General features: G+C 40.4%; 1 protein-coding gene across 1 annotated transcript in view; it reads left to right on the top strand.

Moving 5' to 3' along the window:
- The window catches only part of SH3RF1 (SH3 domain containing ring finger 1), a 151,475-nt gene extending 147,244 nt beyond the window's left edge, over positions 1 to 4,231 (top strand). Inside the window, exon 12 of the mRNA XM_081332628.1 lies at positions 3,904 to 4,231. Coding sequence (XP_081188754.1) covers positions 3,904 to 4,072 — 169 coding nt within the window. The 3' untranslated portion in view covers positions 4,073 to 4,231. The remainder of the gene's footprint in view (positions 1 to 3,903) is intronic.
- The last annotated feature ends 13,949 nt before the right edge of the window (positions 4,232 to 18,180 follow it).

Below are 18,180 nucleotides of genomic sequence, written 5' to 3' on the forward strand. Positions count from 1 at the left end.
AAAGCCATTTAATATTTTAAAAGAAGGAAAAATAGTACAAACTTGGTTTCACTATGGCCAGATACAAGCTAGATGGAAAGAAGATCAGAAAATTGGCATTTCAACAACAGATGAAAATTTGGTAAAGCAAATTAGAGATCAAAGTCAAGCCCATATAAGAAGGATATATAATGCATTGATAGAAATAGATTCAGAAATGGAACTTGTTAAAGATTGTATGATGAAATGGGCCCAGAATAGTCAGGAGCCAATAACAATGGACACCTGGGAAAAAATTTGGGTCAGAAATGTAAAATTTACTCAGGCACAAAATTTAAGAGAGAATTTTTATAAAATGTTTTATAGATGGCATTTAGATCCTAAAAAATTAGCATGTATGTATCCAAATTATCAGCCTAAATGTTGGAGGTGTGGTTGTGAGGATACAACGTACTACCATATATGGTGGACTTGTAAAAAAAAGTTAAAGCTTTTTGGATTAAAATTTGGTGGAATATGCAGAAAATATTTAAGAAAAAGATAAGGTTTTCTCCACAGTTATTTCTGTTGGGTATTATTACAGATTGTACTGTTATAGAAACCAAATTGATGTTGAATTTAATAACGGCAGCAAGACTTTTGGTTTCGCAATACTGGAAGAAGGAGGAACTGCCTACTATAGAAGAGTGGACTTTAAAAGTTTCAAACTTGGCAGAAATGGCAAAAATTTCAGCATATTTGAAAGAACAATTGTAACAGAGATATATTTCGGAATGGAGAAGATGGATCGATTATATTCAGAATAAATATGGGACTAAAAATTTCATTTAGCATATGAATGAGTATTAGAATTATAAGATGTATTATTATTTAGTTATGTTTAAGTGGAGTTAAAGTGTGATAGGATTTAAAGCGTATTTATAGATGGTTAGCATATTTTAGCTTGGGTTTGTTGGAGGCAATACCCTGTATTCAGCTCTGGGAAGTCGAGGGGGAGGGAGGGGAAGCTGGGGGGAGGGGGAGGGAGGGGAAGCTGGGGGGAGGGGGAGGGAAGGAGTTTATGCTTAAAATGTATTGTAAAACTTTTTAATAAAAAACAAATGTGCTGGGGAGAACAGGGATGACTGGTTGTTACTTGAGGCAATTCATTTAATGTCCCAACTTCAACCCTAATGGACAAGTTCAATTATGGTCGTATCTCAAGGATTACTGTAGTCTGTCAGAACCAATTCACATCTTAGGAAAGAAGAACTCTTGGAGACAAGTTTGTCCAAGCAGGAACTTTTACTAAAACATAGATGACAGTGAATAGGATAGACAGGATCTGAAAACTGTCTCACAGATCGATACTTTTAAAGTGTTGCCGAGTAAAAACCCCTTCAGTCCATTTGGTCAGTCCCGGATCGATCAAGTTTCAGGTGTCAAACCCCTTGTGGGGAAAAAGAACCACCAGTACATTTGCAACATTATTACTTCCTCCCCTTCACATTCCATTCGGAGATACAAACCAGAATTCCCCCCACCCTCTTTCTTTGTTCTTCGTAGTTCAGAGGGTTTCTTCCTGGTCTTTTGTGATGGCCTCCAAGGCAGGCTGAATAAACAAACAGTGCATCTAAGGCAGGGGTGTCAAACTCAATTTCATTGAGGGCCACATCAGCATTGCGGTTGCCCTCGGGCCAGGTGGGTATGGCCAGGGGGGGCGTGGCCTACTGGGTGGGCATGGCTAGAGTGCGTATGGCCTACTGGATGGGCATGGCCAGCTCTACATCATTGGGATCAAGGGTGCCTATGGGGGCCTGGGCAGGAGTGGGACAGATCTGAGGGTCTCTGGCAGAAGGAGGTTCTCTGGGCCAGGGCCAAGGCAATGGGGGCCATTCCCTCGCTGTTTCCAGGATGGCTTCGTGGGCCACATGAAACCACTTCGCAGGCCGCATCCGGCCCCCGGGCCTTGTGTTTGACATGTCTGATCTAAGGGATAGAGATGGGCAATTAACAACCCTGTCTTCTCTTTCCCTCCTTGGGAATGGCAGAATCCAGTAAGGGGGTGAGATTTGGGTTTTGCACAGAGAGGGAGTTAGAAACGAGATAAAAATGGATTCTGACATAGTATTCATTTAGCAACTGTTTCCAGTACAACAATGATGAAAACTCACCAACCACACTCAAAGTCTAGTCCTTAATGGAACTGCATCTACATGGAGGAATGTATGCAGTAGGGTAGGCCCAGTACTCTTCATTATCTTCATAAACAATTTAGATGAAGGAATAGAAGGAGAACTCATCAAAATTGCAGACAACATCAAGCTGACAGGAATAGTCAACATTCCAGAAGATAGGGTCAAGATACAGAAGGATCTTGACAATGGAATGCTAGGCCCTATCTAATAAAATGAAATTCAGTGGTGAGAAAATAAGGTTCCACATTTAGGCAAGAAAAACCAAATGAAAAAGGTCTAGAATAGGTGGTACATGATTCAATAATAGTAACTATGAGAAGTATCTTGAGCCAGCAGTGTACTGCAGCTGCCAAAAAGGACAACACAATCCTAAGCTGCATTATCAGAGGAATAGAGTCAAGATCACATGAAGTGTTAGTACCACTTTATAATGCCTTGGTAAGACCACACTTGGAATATTGCATCCAGTTTTGGTAGCCAAAATATAAAAAATATGTTGAGACTCTGGAAAGAGGGCAGAAAAGAGCAACAAAGTTGATTAGGGGACTAGAGGCTAAAGCATACAGTATGAAGAATGGTTGCAAGAATTGGGTATGCTTAATGACAAGGACTAGTGGTGACATGATAGCAGTATTTCAATATCTAAGGGGCTGCTACAAACAAGAGGAGGTTAACCTATTCTCCAAAGTACCTGAAGAGAGAACAAGAAGCAATATGTCAAAATAATCAAGGAAAGAACCAACCTAGAAATAAGGAGTTTCTTGGTAGTTAGAACAATTAAGTAGTGGAATGGCTTGCCTTTCAGAATTTGTGAGTGCTCCATCATTGGAGGTTTTTAAGAAAAGATTGGATAACCATTTGAAATGGATGGTATAAGGTTTCCTGCTTGAGCAGAGGTTTGGACTACAGGACTTCCAAGGTTCCTTCCAATTCTTTCAAGGTTCTGACTGACAAACCCAACAAAGTAAGCATAACTGAGATGATCCAATCTCTAATGCAAAACTTTATTGAGCACATCATTTTGGCACAGATGAAAGGAAAGCAAGCTCTGGTTATTTTGCACCTAAATTGCTATATTAAAAGTATAGAAACCTCCCTCCTCTTATTAGTGCAGGTCAAATTATCCTATTATAAGTCAGAGAATTATTATGAGAGAATGTCTTTAGTTCTCAGTAAACAAATCTTGAAAGTCCTTGGTTCTCATGGACTGGCCTCTCAATATCAGAAGTATGAATTCCATTCTTCCCTCCCTTTTCCCCCGAGTTCATAGGCAAGCTAAGAAGCAATAATAGCTGACGCAGCATAGGCATCCTTCGAGGCTTGACACTGTTCTGTGAAACTGGATATTGTGTGTGTGTGGGGGGGGGTGTTAATGGCTGGCATAAAAAGAAGAATAGTTCCTTCATTAAAGAAAGAAAGATTGGTTACACTGCATACTTTCAAGAGCAAAATATCAGTCCCAGCACAGTATTACTTCTTCTATCCCAAATTCCAGATGGAATTTGCAGCAGATTCCTATTGGAATAATCTAAACTGATATGGAGAAAAATTATTTACAAAATAAAAATGAATAATAAAATTAACAAAATATACAAAATAAAAGATATGCAAAGCACAAGTTGTCTGTTATTATTCTGAATTTATAGTTTGTTTATAATTATAAATAGTTCAAAGAAGCTTTCTGATTCTTTTGCCTTTTTTTCTAAACAGTGGAAGTCTAAATGTTTTTAAAAATCTTATTCTTCAGATACAGAGTTGTGGTATCCTATCCTCCTCAGAGTGAAGCTGAACTTGAACTTAAAGAAGGAGATACTGTTTTTGTTCATAAAAAACATGAAGATGGCTGGTTCAAAGGCACATTGCAGCGAAATGGAAAAACTGGCCTTTTCCCTGGAAGCTTTGTGGAGAGTATCTAATTTGAAATATTTCAACTTTCACAGCACTACAGAACAAAGAGAGAGATTGCAGCCATGGAAGGCTGTAGCATAAACAAATTTATATTTGTTTTTCAGTATCCTACAGCATAATTCTGCCAGTAAAGAAGAATAAAATAGTTGCTTTTTTATCATTTTGAATTCTTGGTGTAATGTGTGCCTTGTAATGTCTGATTTATTCTTCAGAGGATTTAAGTGTGTGTGTACATACATACATACATACTTACATACCATAAAAGTTCATTGTTTACAAGGCTGTAACTAATTTATTCACTTTTCTAAACTTGAATTCTGTTTAATAACTAAAGTTTGGTGATTATGATTAACAAGTTATTTATAAAATAAGGAGAAGCTGGGTTCTTTTCTTACAAAAAGATATAGTGTCTGATAGATGCCTTTTTCCAACTGTGACAGTGAAGTACGTTTTTTTAAATGGTTAATGTTGGCTATAACAATAGTGATGTAGTATCAGATTGAACCATGCACACTGGGGTAAAATCATTGTGGATTTCTTTTATTTAGGGTGAGAAACTATCTGTGAATAACAAGTCTTAATGTCACAGATAGAAACATTTCTGATGAAATGAAACAGCTGTGCAGCACTGCTAGCATTTTTCAAACTGAGAATAGAATACAGGTGAAACTCAAAAAATTAGAATATCGTGCAACTTAAAAAGGAAAACTAATATATGAGATAGACTCATTACATGCAAAGCAAGATAGTTCAAGCCGTGATTTGTCATAATTGTGATGATTATGACTTACAGCTCATGAAAACCCCAAATCCACAATCTCAGAAAATTAGAATATTGTGAAAAGGTGCAATATTCTAGGCTCAAAGTGTCCCACTCTAATCAGCTAATTAAGCCATAACACCTGCAAAAGGTTCCTGAGCCTTTAAATGGTCTCTCAGTCTGGTTCAGTAGGAATCACAATCATGGGGAAGACTGCTGACCTGACAGTTGTGCAGAAAACCATCATTGACAACCTCCATAAGGAGGGAAAGCCTCAAAAGCTAATTGCAAAAGAAGTTGGATGTTCCCAAAGTGCTGTATCAAAGCACATTAATAGAAAGTTATGTGGAAGGGGAAAGTGTGGAAGAAAAAGGTGCACAAGCAGCAGGGATGACCGCAGCCTGGAGAGGATTGTCAGGAAAAGGCCATTCAAAAGTGTTGGGGACTTTCACAAGGAGTGGACTGAGGCTGGAGTCAGTGTATCAAGAGCCACCACACAGAGACGGATCCTGGACATGGGCTTCAAATGTCATATTCCTCTTGTCAAGCCGCTCCTGAACAACAAACAACGTCAGAAGCGTCTTACCTGGGCTAAAGAAAAACAGACTTGGTCTGTTGCTCAGTGGTCCAAAGTCCTCTTTTCTGATGAGAGCAACGTTTGCATCTCATTTGGAAACCAAGGACCCAGAGTCTGGAGGAAGAATGGAGAGGCACACACTGCAAGATGCTTGAAGTCCAGTGTGAAGTTTCCACAGTCTGTGTTGATTTGGGGAGCCATGTCATCTGCTGGTGTTGGTCCACTGTGCTTCATTAAGTCCAGGGTCAACGCAGCCGTCTACCAGGAGATTTTGGAGCACTTCATGTTTCCTTCCGCAGACGAGCTTTATGGGGATGCTGACTTCATTTTCCAGCAGGACTTGGCATTTGCCCACACTGTCAAAAGCACCAAAACCTGGTTCAATGACCGTGGGATTACTGTGCTTGATTGGCCAGCAAACTCGCCTGGCCTGAACCCCATAGAGAATCTATGGGGCATTGCCAAGAGAAAGATGAGAGACATGAGACCGAACAATGCAGAAGAGCTGAAGGCTTCTATTGAAGCATCCTGGTCTTCTATAACACCTCAGCAGTGCCACAGGCTGATAGCTTCCATGCCATGCCACTTTGAGGCTGCAAAAGGGGCCCAAACCAAGTACTGAGTACATATGCATGCTTATACTTTTCAGAGGTCCGATATTGTTCTATGTACACTCCTTGTTTTATTGATTGCATGTAATATTCTAATTTTCTGAGATTGTGGATTTGGGGTTTTCATGAGCTGTATGCCATAATCATCAGAAGTATGACAAATCACGGCTTGAACTATTTTGCTTTGCATGTAATGAGTCTATCTCATATATTAGTTTCCCCTTTTAAGTTGCATTACTGAAATAAATGAAATTTTGCACAATATTCTAATTTTTTGAGCTTCATCTGTACATAAAATATACCAGAAATGAGGAATATCAGCTTTGACTAGCATCTGTTTGTCCAGTATTTTTGGATATGTGTCGAGATTTCCCTTTGTAGATTTGGCTAGAGTTTTAAGCACATAATGTACAGAATGTAAATGTGTTAACATAGATTTAATGCAAAACAACTGGAAAAATGGAAAATAATTGTAATAATTGATAGGATCAAAATTTAAATTCAGCTTGCTCTCGCTGACTAAATATGCCAAGAAATGTTGGCCTGTTTATCTTTTCAAATTGATTTGCATGGTTGAGAGACAAATTACCTTGTTTGAGCAATAGTGGTGGTAAGTGATATACTTGTGTTTTTAAAGTAAAGGCTGTAACAACACGGTGACATTTTTGCTAATTTTGTAACTGTTGCTATTTTCATATATCTTAAGTTGTCAGTGTCTTGCATGCATTATCACATTCCTACAGGTGTACAAAACAGCACATAACTGACTATAGTGTTTATTATACTGTACTGTTATGATGAACTGGAGGTTAAATAACCAGTTACCTGCTAGTTTGAAAGCCACTGACCAAAAACTAGTGAGTAATTGGATACTACTGTATAAAGAATATTCTCACTGTTCAGCATAATTCCAGCCATGGATATTTTAAAGCACAAGAGTTTTGTGGAGCATATCCTCTACTTAATTTCAGACCTTGAAGAATGTTCAAACATTCAGTTTCCCCTCTCTTATTATTTTTGCAATCTTAATTTGGAAATAAATTTTCTAAGTAAGGAAAGCTGCCATATAACTTTTTTGTTATCCTCTACTGAATATCCTGCTCAGAAGCTATTTCCTTCTAAACAATGTACATTGGCAATGTACATCATTCTTCCAGGGCATTGGCCTTGGAATATTTTCTCACACATTCAAGACCTAAAATATGGGTGGGGTGGGGGGAATGATGGTATTCTGATGATTTAAGACTTGTATTACATCTCTCTTTTCTGGTAAAATATTTAGAAATTGTAATCTTTTTAAACCTAGAATATGTTGAAGTGAACTAATAGACATATCTTACTCTCCAGTGATCTGCTAACATTTCTGGACATTACTTTGCCTTTCCCTCTTCAAGCTAGTTAGTCCTAAGAAAGAGAAGCATATTAGCAAGAATAAAAAAAAACTTCTTGTGAAGTCTTTTGACCCCTTCCCAAACTGAATTCTATCCAACAAAAAATGTCAAATCAAATGTATTTAGTTGCTGGGAAGGGAGTGAGTTTATAATAGTTACATTGGACCTTTTAGCAGACTTGGAACTGTAATTTATTCTGTACATGATTCTTCAAGAAAATACAATTACAGTATTTTGAGATTATTGCATATTCAAGCTATTATTACTGTTATTATTGGCACAAGGGACGCTAGATTGTCTTCATACCATTGCTTGACAGTGACAATCTTGTTACATTTAGCTCACCTAATTTCTGTATAACATTTGGATTACTTTGGCAGATCTCTTCTTTAATTATATGACAGGAAGAAATTCTGTAGGCAATTACCTTGAAACAGATACCCTTTCCTTGGGAAAGATTGACCTGTAAATTTCTGCCTATTGTGCAACTGCTCAAGATTAAGAATTCAGTTACCAAAATAGTGGCTAACTTTAAACTCAATACCTTTTCTTTAATAACCAGGTAGTGCAAGTTTTAAAAGTCTTTGTTTCCCGACAAGAATGAAACTTTATTAAAGGAAATGCCTGTTGTATTAAGGTGAAGAATTCAAATTAGTTGAATCATTAACTAATGGTTTTCATGTAAAACACAAATGATTTTTTAAAAATTGTAAATGGGAAGAAAATAATTGGTAGCTGAAATGGTTTCTACCAATATCAAATGGTTTCATTATTATTTTAATATATTGAAAACATTCCTTAAATGATACACTGAACAATTCTGTGGAATATAAAAAGCTTGGTTTACTTGAATATTCATATGATGTACAAACTATTTGAAATGAACTTTAATAAGGAAATGCTGGCATCAACTTTCATCAGCACCTTTTGACACTTATGTGCCAATCTTATTTTCATTTATTAGTAGATTTATATGTGAGAGACTACTACAAAGAATGTTCTCTATATGGTAGCATACTTGTGTGACACAGGTACCTCTATTCAAGATTTTATTATATAATGTTTATCAGAAATATAAATTAATATGATAGTGTTCTTACAGTATAATACATTTCTAATAACTTTTTAAGAAAATGGATCATCTTTTATTTTAAGGGCTTGTTATTCGCGATACAACAATTTTTAAAAATGCAGTTTTCATGTCATGTGACTTTTTAAAGTTTGTGGACTTGGGTTGGTTTTTAGGGTTGCACGTAATTGAGTTTATGAACAAAAAACCTTTACACTAATTTTGGAGTACTTTCTTAAAGAAATTCTGTGGAAAGTTTTAATGTTTATATTTGAGGTCCAGTGAATGTTACATGTTTTTATCTGTTAAATTTCATTTCTAATAAATATTTTCTTAGCAAAGCACTTAAATGCACTGTGTTGTATTTTGGGAATTGTAGTTTAGGGGGATGAACAGTAGAGGAATATAAAGAACACACAGTCTCCACTGAGGTACACATCCAGGGTTCTAGAAAGTGGCTTAGTTCCATTTTTTTATATATGTAGCTCACTCTGATCAGATCCCCGGATCTAGAGAAACTCCATTCTCCTGTACTTTAGCACAGGTAAAATTCAAACAACTGTAATTTATTTTTCAGTAGATGTGATGAAATGTGCAGATGATCTAGATCCTAGAAATATAGAAAATTGATGGCAGAAAAAGATTCTGCCTCAGCTATTCCCCCAGGAAAGCACACTCAGGAAACACATTGTTTCAAAGAGATCTTTTACTGAGAGAAAGTGATTGCAGAGTAAAAAGGCAGAATCTGAAATTCCCACACAAAGCTTTAAGCTAAAAATCCCGTTTCTTCAGCCCCACCCCAATGCCTCAGTCCCTCAGGCATGAAGATGTTATGAGGCCAAAGAGATGATAACCGGCCAGCTTCCCAGCGACCTGTGAAACCAGAAGGCCTCAAGGTATTTCCCTCTCCTTAATTCCCATGCAAATACATTGAAGTGAAAGCAGCAGCAAAGGTTAGAATACAGGAATGCCCCCAATCCACACTCATATGTGCTACCCCTCCCTTTCTTATGGCAGCATTCCGGAAGGACCTAACAGACTCTGTAGTCCATTGAATCTGCTGTTTGAGTTTCCTTCTGCTTGCTTTTGTTTTCTTTTTAATTAATTAATTAATAACTTTTAATTTTTATTTATTGTATTGATATATTTATTTATTTTTAAATTCTTGTCAGTTGATAGACATGTATTTATCCCAAGCATGTTTAAATTCAGTTGCTTATGATTGATTCACTACCTCCGCTGGAAGTTGGTTCCAAACTTCCATTACTCTTTCTGAGAAATGCTACAGGTAGTCCTGGAGTTATGGCCATAATGGAGCCTGTCCATTACAGTCACAAGGTTAAGTGAATCACGTTAAATTAATAAGCCCCCTCCCTGCTCCCCCAATTCATTTGTTAATTGAATGCATTGGTCGTTAAGTGGGAAAGGCTATTGAGGTCCTAGTGCAGGAAAAACTCCACTTACCGTTGGCCACTCAAGGCCTCCTCCCACCCACTTCTCATGCTTCACTTATAACCCCTTGGGGTCTCTACAGCTTCTTGGGCTATTCTCTGCACTAATTCCCTATTGTTGTTCACTTACCTTTCGAAGAATTGCAGAGCTCCAGAAAAGCCTGGGTCATGTAGCAGAAAAGTGATCACCATCTTTCATCTCTCAGACATTGGTGAAGTTGTTTTCCTTAGATCTCATGTTTTAAACACACTTGTTTTTATGCATACTCGTTTTTACGCAGAGGACGAAAACATCTGTAAGAATGAGATCTATCACATGCCTGCAAACCTCTTCTGATCCCAGCCTGGCTGGCACCGCAAACACCCTCTGTCTGCACTTGTTCACCTCCTGTGGTGCCTGGGGTGCTGGAGCCTGGGGTGCACTCCCTGGTGGTCATGGGTGGGCACTCCAACTCCTTTCCCTTGGGGTGACCCTCGCTACCCACATGCACCTCCCTGCCTACCCAATCTCCTGAGGTGGCCAGTGCCTCAAGCTCTCCATCTCTCCATCTGTTTCTGCATTGGTGCAATTGGTGAAGTCTGGGCAGGTTCAATGCTCTGCTGGGTGATCCTGCCTCACTACCCACCAGATTGCCAAACCTGCCCAGACTTTGCCAATTGCACTGCCACAGAGAAAGATGGAGAAATGGATGGGGCACCAGCCACTCTGCATCCCTTGCTTATTGGGTGCACCCAGGGGAGATTGGGAGTGCAGGGAGGTGCCTGAGGGCAGCAAGGATCACCCTGAGGGAGATGATTCCCAGAGATGCGGGTAGCCATGGAGGTGCCCACCCATTGCTGCCAGGGAGCTTATCCCAGGCTCCAGCTATCAAGGTACCATAGGAGGTGAGTGAGCAGGGGCAGCATGGAACTCCCAGACCCAATGGCTGTACTGACCTGGCTTGCTGCAAGGGGTTCGAGCATCCCCAGCAAAGTTGCCGTTGCTCCAGCTCAGCTCTCCCACTCCCTCCCTGACCAGCCGCCCAACTGCCTTCCTCCAGCCAAAACCAGCATGAAAAATAATCCACATTGATTGCCTATCACCACCGCCTTCATACCACAATCCCCCAAATGGTTCATTTGAACCAGCCTCCCAGCAGTGCACTGAGAATGCCCAGGCTGGGACCAGACAAGGCCTGCAGAGACACAATAGATCTTGCTCTTATAGATGATTCTATCCTTTGCGTAAAAATGAATGTGTGTAAGAACTCAAGAGCTAAGGAAAACAGCTTTGCCAGTATTTGAGAAAAAAATAACCACTTTTTGCCACGTGGCCTAGCCTATTCTGGAGCTCTGGAGATCTTTGAAAGATAAGTGAGTAATAGGTGACAGGGTGGAGAGGAGCATGTGGGATGCAGTGGAGTAGCAAAGCAGACCCAATGCCTGTGTAGACCCAGCAAGGTAGGAGGGGGGGAATAAGTAGGAGGCATGTTGCAGTGTCTCTGGGGTCAGTCAAAAGAGCAAATGACCGCCATGGTTCTGCCACATATGTAACTTCCAGATCTAGTTTTTTTTGGAGGGGGGGGTCGTAACTTTGAACCATCACTAGGTGAGCTGTTGTAACTTGACTACCTGTATTTTATTACTTTTGAACCTTTCACATTACTTTTGAACCTTCCTCCTGTCAGTTTGAGGTTATGCCCTCGTGGTCTTGTTTTTTGCTTAATATTGAAGAGTGCCTTCTAGAACTTTGTTCATATCCTTAATATATTGAAAAGTTTCAGTCATGCCACCCTTTTCTTTCTGTCATCCAGGCTGTACCTATTCAGTTCCTCCAATCTCTCCTGATATGTTTTGTTCTTCAGACCTTGCACCATTTTTTTGCCCATCTCTGAACTTGCTCAATTTTATATCTGTTTTAAATGAGGTCTCCAGAATTGGAGTATTCCACATATTCCAAATGGGGTTTGACTAAAGCCATATATAAAGGGACTTCTTTTGTCCTGCTGGTGATCCCTCTAGTAATGCATCCCAGAATTTTGTTTGCCTTCACAACAGTTTGCTCATTTTGAAATCATTTGCTATAAGCACACTTAAATCCTTTTCTTTGTTATTCTGTCTAACACTGTACTCCCAATACTGTACCCTACTAGAGGATTCTTTTTCTCCAAGTGCATGATCTTACATTTAGAAACATTGAACTACATTTTCCACTTTTCTGACCAATTTTTCAGCAATGCCAAATCGTTTTTCCCGTTATGAATACCAACAAGAACATCAGTCCTGTTACACACCTTTATATCATCAGCAACTGAATAGAACAGGACCTAGGACTCAGCCTTGTGGTACACAGCTTGTGATTGGTTTCTGTTCACCCAGTGCCCTATTAAAATCACACACTGGGATCTATCCCTGAGCCAACTTCATATCCACTGAACCACCCGATGGTTAAGCCCTAGCCTGTGAAACTTCTTTATGAGCTCATTATGTGGAGCACTATCAAGATAAACTATGTCCAAAACACCACCTTCATCCAATAGATTTTGACAGAGTTAAATAGCAATAGCACTTAGACATATATACCACTTCACAGTGCTTTACAGCCCTGTATAAGCAGTAAAGGATGCGGTGGCTCAGTGGGTTAGGATGCTGAGCTTGTCGATCAGAAGATCGGCAGTTTGGCGGGTCAAATCCTGAGTGCCACGTAACAGAGTGAGCACCTGTTACTCATCCCAGCTTCTGCCAACCTAGCAGTTCGAAAGCATGTAAAAATGCAAGTAGAAAAATAGGGACCACTCTGGTGGGAAGGTAACAGTGTTCCATGCGCCTTTGGCGTCTAGTCATGCCGGCCACATGACCACAGAGACATCCTCAGACAAGCGCTGGCTCTTCGGCTTTGAAACGGAGATGAGCACCGGCCCCTAGCATTGGAAATGACTAGCATGCATGTGCGGGGGAATCTTTACCTTTATAAGCAATTTACAGAGTCAGCATATTACCCCCAACAATCTGGGTCTTCATTTTACTGACCTTGGAAGGATGGAAGGCTGAGTCAACCTTGAGCCAGTCAGGATCAAAGGAATTATACTTCTGGCAGTGTGAGTAGAGTTAACCTGCAATACAGCATTCTAATCACTATGCCACCACAGCTCTAAAAATTGACATTAAAAAGTCAGATCAATTTGACCTGGTCTGCATGCTGCTTTGAGACATCAAATTGTGTGCTTTTAAATGTTTGTTAGTCCTTTTTTTCAGCAGTGATTCCATTAATTTTATTACTACAAATGTTAAGCTCACTGGCTTATAGTTTCCAGCTTCTTCCCTTTGTTCTCTTGTTGTGGATGGGTATAATATTAGCTTTTGTCAGTCCTCAGGAACTTCACTTTTAGAAGAGATTGGTTAAACAGATCAGTTAATAGTCCAGCAATCAAACCTAGATGTTTCCTCAAAATTCTGGGATGAATACCTTCCAGACCCACTGTATTTTAGGAGTAGGCAGAACGTTGCAAAAACCTTAAGAAAATGGCAACAGATCTATAAACCACTCTTAAATTTCCTTATTTCATTATCATGAATCACCTTAAAGAAAACAGTAACAGTGAGGAACATGGGAAATACTAAGAAGGAAACCAATGCTGTCTGTTGTGTAGTGAGTTCGTTGCTCAGGAATGAAGATGAAGTGAGTGAGTTCAGCAATGGTCATGTTTACAGGTGAAACTTGAAAAATTAGAATATCGTGCAAAAGTTCATTTATTTCAGTAATGCAACTTAAAAGGGAAAACTAATATATGAGATAGACTCATTATATGCAAAGCAAGATAGTTCAAGCCGTGATTTGTCATAATTGTGATGATTATGGCGTACAGCTCATGAAAACCCCAAATCCACAATCTCAGAAAATTAGAATATTACATGCAATCAATAAAACAAGGAGTGTACATAGAACAATATCGGACCTCTGAAAAGTATAAGCATGCATATGTACTCAGTACTTGGTTTGGGCCCCTTTTGCAGCAATTACTGCCTCAATGCAGTGTGGCATGGAAGCTACCAGCCTGTGATACTGCTGAGGTGTTATGGAAGACCAGGATGCTTCAATAGCAGCCTTCAGCTCTTCTGCATTGTTCGGTCTCATGTCTCTCATCTTTCTCTTGGCAATGCCCCATAGATTCTCTATATGGGGTTCAGGTCAGGCGAGTTTGCTGGCCAATCAAGCACAGTAATCCCACAGTCATTGCTGGAAAATGAAGTCAGCATCCCCATAAAGCTCGTCTGTGGAAGGAAGCATAAAGTGCTCCAAAATCTCCTGGTAGACGGCTGCGTTGACCCTGGACTTAATGAAGCACAGTGGACCAACACCAGCAGATGACATGGCTCCCCAAATCAACACGGACTGTGGAAACTTCACACTGGACTTCAAGCATCTTGCAGTGTGTGCCTCTCCATTCTTCCTCCAGACTCTGGGTCCTTGGTTTCCAAATGAGATGCAAAAGTTGCTCTCATCAGAAAAGAGGACTTTGGACCACTGAGCAACAGACCAAGTCTGTTTTTCTTTAGCCCAGGTAAGACGCTTCTGACATTGTTTGTTGTTCAGGAGCGGCTTGACAAGAGGAATACGACATTTGAAGCCCATGTCCAGGATCTGTCTCTGTGTGGTGGCTCTTGATACACTGACTCCAGCCTCAGTCCACTCCTTGTGAAAGTCCCCAACACTTTTGAATGGCCTTTTCCTGACAATCCTCTCCAGGCTGCGGTCATCCCTGCTGCTTGTGCACTTTTTTCTTCCACACTTTTCCCTTCCACATAACTTTCTATTAATGTGCTTTGATACAGCACTTTGGGAACATCCAACCTCTTTTGCAATTACCTTTTGAGGCTTTCCCTCCTTATGGAGGTTGTCAATGATGGTTTTCTGCACAACTGTCAGGTCAGCAGTCTTCCCCATGATTGTGATTCCTACTGAACCAGACTGAGAGACCATTGAAAGGCTCAGGAACCCTTTGAAGGTGTTATGGCTTAATTAGCTGATTAGAGTGGGACACTTTGAGCCTAGAATATTGCACCTTTTCACAATATTCTAATTTTCTGAGATAGTGGATTTGGGGTTTTCATGAGCTGTAAGCCATAATCATCACAATTATGACAAATCACGGCTTGAACTATCTTGCTTTGCATGTAATGAGTCTATCTCATATATTAGTTTCCCCTTTTAAGTTGCATTACTGAAATAAATGAACTTTTGTACGATATTCTAATTTTTCGAGTTTCACCTGTATTTGCTTGCAGGATCTGAACTGAGGAACTGAGCTGCAGCCTGCAGAAATTTATAGCCTGGCCCCTAGGCAGCAGCCAATTGGTTTAAAGCAACCCATTGCTGCCTAGGGGCAGCCAATAGCAGCACCGAAGACGGGGTGTCTGAGTTGCTGGGAGCCGTTAGCTAGCTCCAGCTTACCATGTGGTGTTACACTTAAGCCCAATACATAACACCCCTCCCATCTTGGAACGAACAACATCATAGCAACAATAAGCATAACAATACAACTTACAAGATTTAACACCAGTATGAATGTGCTCCCATTATCAGTACAATAAGACAATTAACAACATTATAGCTCCATCATTGTTTCAGTACAGTATTAAAGCCAACAATTTAACACAAGTGCATACAACATTATAGTTCTTTATTTTACTATGTAATCTGCTAAATAAGCAAAAGGCTTGCGTGCCCTTGTAGAACGCCTCAGGGGTTCAGTCACTTTCTGGTTTACCAGCTTACCCACCGGGCCAGGCAGACCAGTGTCCTTTGATGCACTTGAGCCAGAAGAATTTGGTGCTCTCTGGCTGGCCTCTCCAGGTTGGCCCACCCCACAGTCAACTTTTTCAGCAGAGTTAGCACAGTGGCTGTGGAAATCAGGTTGGCTTGCTCCATCAGAGGATCCACATTGCACTTCCGGACCCCCCTCCTCTACGGCCAACTCCTCAGTGCTTGTGCTGTGATAGTCTTCTGAGTCTATGCAAGGGCTGGCTTGGTTGCCAGTTTGGGGACCTTGGAAGGGACTTATGATGCAGTCCTCGCTTAGTGGCCATTCTGGAAATTGCTTTCTAAGTTGATCAATGTGGCATCTGACAACTGGCCCTCCCTCCAGCCCCACTTCATAAGAGAGGGGACCAGATGATTTAGTTATTTTTCCAGGAACCCACAGATTCCCATGCCCATAGTTCCTAGCCCACACCCCATCACCCACTTGCAGCCCCCTTGGGGGTTTTGGTTGAGAGGCTTCTGCTGCCACTCTATCTGGATGAAATCTGTCCAGTTTTGTGATCAGGCGTCTCCCCCAACGTAGTTCTGCTGGCCTTTTCCCAGTAGCAGTGCAGGGCGTGGATTGCTGGCAAAGTAAAAAAATCTGCCAATCTGTGATGCCAGTCTCCAGTTACTATGTGTTTTAGTGACTCCTTTGTGGTCCTTACCATACATTCAGCTTGACCGTTAGTGGATGGGTGAAACGGCAGATGTTGCATGTCTGATGAGATTTGCTTTTAGGAAAGCCTGAAATTCAGCAGCAGTGAATTGGGCCCCATTGTCTGATACTAAGACATCTGGCAACCCATGTGTGGCAAAGAGTTTTCTCAGCACCTGGATGGTCCTAGCAGTAGTCATGTTAGCAACTGGGATTACTTCAAGCCATTTAGAGTGGCTGTCTACCACAATGAGAAAGAGCTGTCCCTGAAAGGACCCAGCGAAGTCTATGTGAATTCTAGACCAGAGAGTGTGCGTTTCCTCCCACCTATGAACTGGAGCATGTGGCATTTCAGGCCTTGATTTCTGGCATGTATAACATGTATAACATGTATAACAGTGGGAGTCTGCTCGGGCCATCAGCATGGCCCATTTCTTTGCCGGGTTTGTGAACCAGCTTAAATGTGTAGGCTGATAGAAAAATAGACCATCTCAACATTCTTGGGGAAAGTATGTGGGGTGTTTGTCTGTTGTAAAGAGTCCCAGTAGTGGTTTGTGGTCTGTGAAGACCATGAAGTCCCTGCCATATAAATAGTCATGGAATTTTTTAATTCCTGCTACAATGGCTAAGGCCTCTTTGTCAATTTGAGCGTAGTTACGCTCAGCAGAAGACAGTGTCCTTGAATAAAATGCAATAGGGACTTGTGTTCCATTCTTCTCTAAATAGCTCAAGACTGCTCCCACCCCATAAGGAGATGCATCACAAGCTAAACAGACTGGTTTAGACTCCCTACAGTGAGTGAGAGTAGATTTAACCGACAAAAGTGCCTTTAGGTCTTGGAAACTTTTTTTTGTGAATGCTGGTCCATTTCCATGAAGCTTTTTTATCTAATAGCCTGTGAAGGGGCTTTGCCAATGTGGCCTTGTTAGGCAGGAATGCATGGTAGAAGTTGAGGAGACCCAAGAATGCTTGTAGCTCTCCTTTGGATTTAGGGCTAGGTGCCATTTGAATGGCCTTTACTTTGGATTCAGCAGGGTAAATACCATTAGCATTAATGCGAAATCCCAAAAATTCAGTTGAAGAAACCCCAATACTACATTTACTCTTTTTTAATTTGAGGCCTGCTTCATGCAGCCTCTGTAGGACAGCTCTGAGCCTGCTAGCTAACACCTCTGTGGATTCTCCAGCAATAAGTACATCATCAAAATAAGGACAAACACCCGGAATGCCTTTAAGTGTGCATTCCATGATTTCCTGGAAATGCCTGGGGCAACACTAACCCCAAATTGTAAATGCTTCACTTTGGGGTTTCTTCAACTGAATTTCTGGGATTTCGCATTGATGCTAATGGTATTTACCCTGCTGAATCCAAACAAATGTCTCACTTAACAACAGAAATGTTGGGCTTGATTGTGGTTGTAAGTTGAGGACTACCTGTACATGATCTGGCATCATAGATCACTGTTTTAATGTTTCAGATGAGTAGTAAATTAAATCTGGTGGAAAAGTGAAAACTTCTAGGAGTAGAAGGGAACAGTTAAAAAAATAATTCAGTATAGCTGTAGAAAACTGATGGAGACTACGCTACAGAGAGAATAGAAAAGAGAGAAAGAGGTGATCTAGGAAAAGCTTCATAGAAATTAATATAGTAAAATAGTGCAGACCTATTTATAGATAGAAACAACTCAGGGATGTTCATTCTGCTTGAACAAAAATAAATAGATGGAATTCTAGTAACTAATATACTAAAATATATATATTAGGCATGGCTACTTTCTGTCATTCTCTCTCTCCTTTATAAGTGTTTTATTGATTTTCTA

This window comes from Vipera berus (assembly GCF_964194415.1).
Source record: "Vipera berus genome assembly, chromosome: 7".
In the NCBI taxonomy this organism is placed as follows: Eukaryota; Metazoa; Chordata; class Lepidosauria; order Squamata; family Viperidae; genus Vipera; species Vipera berus.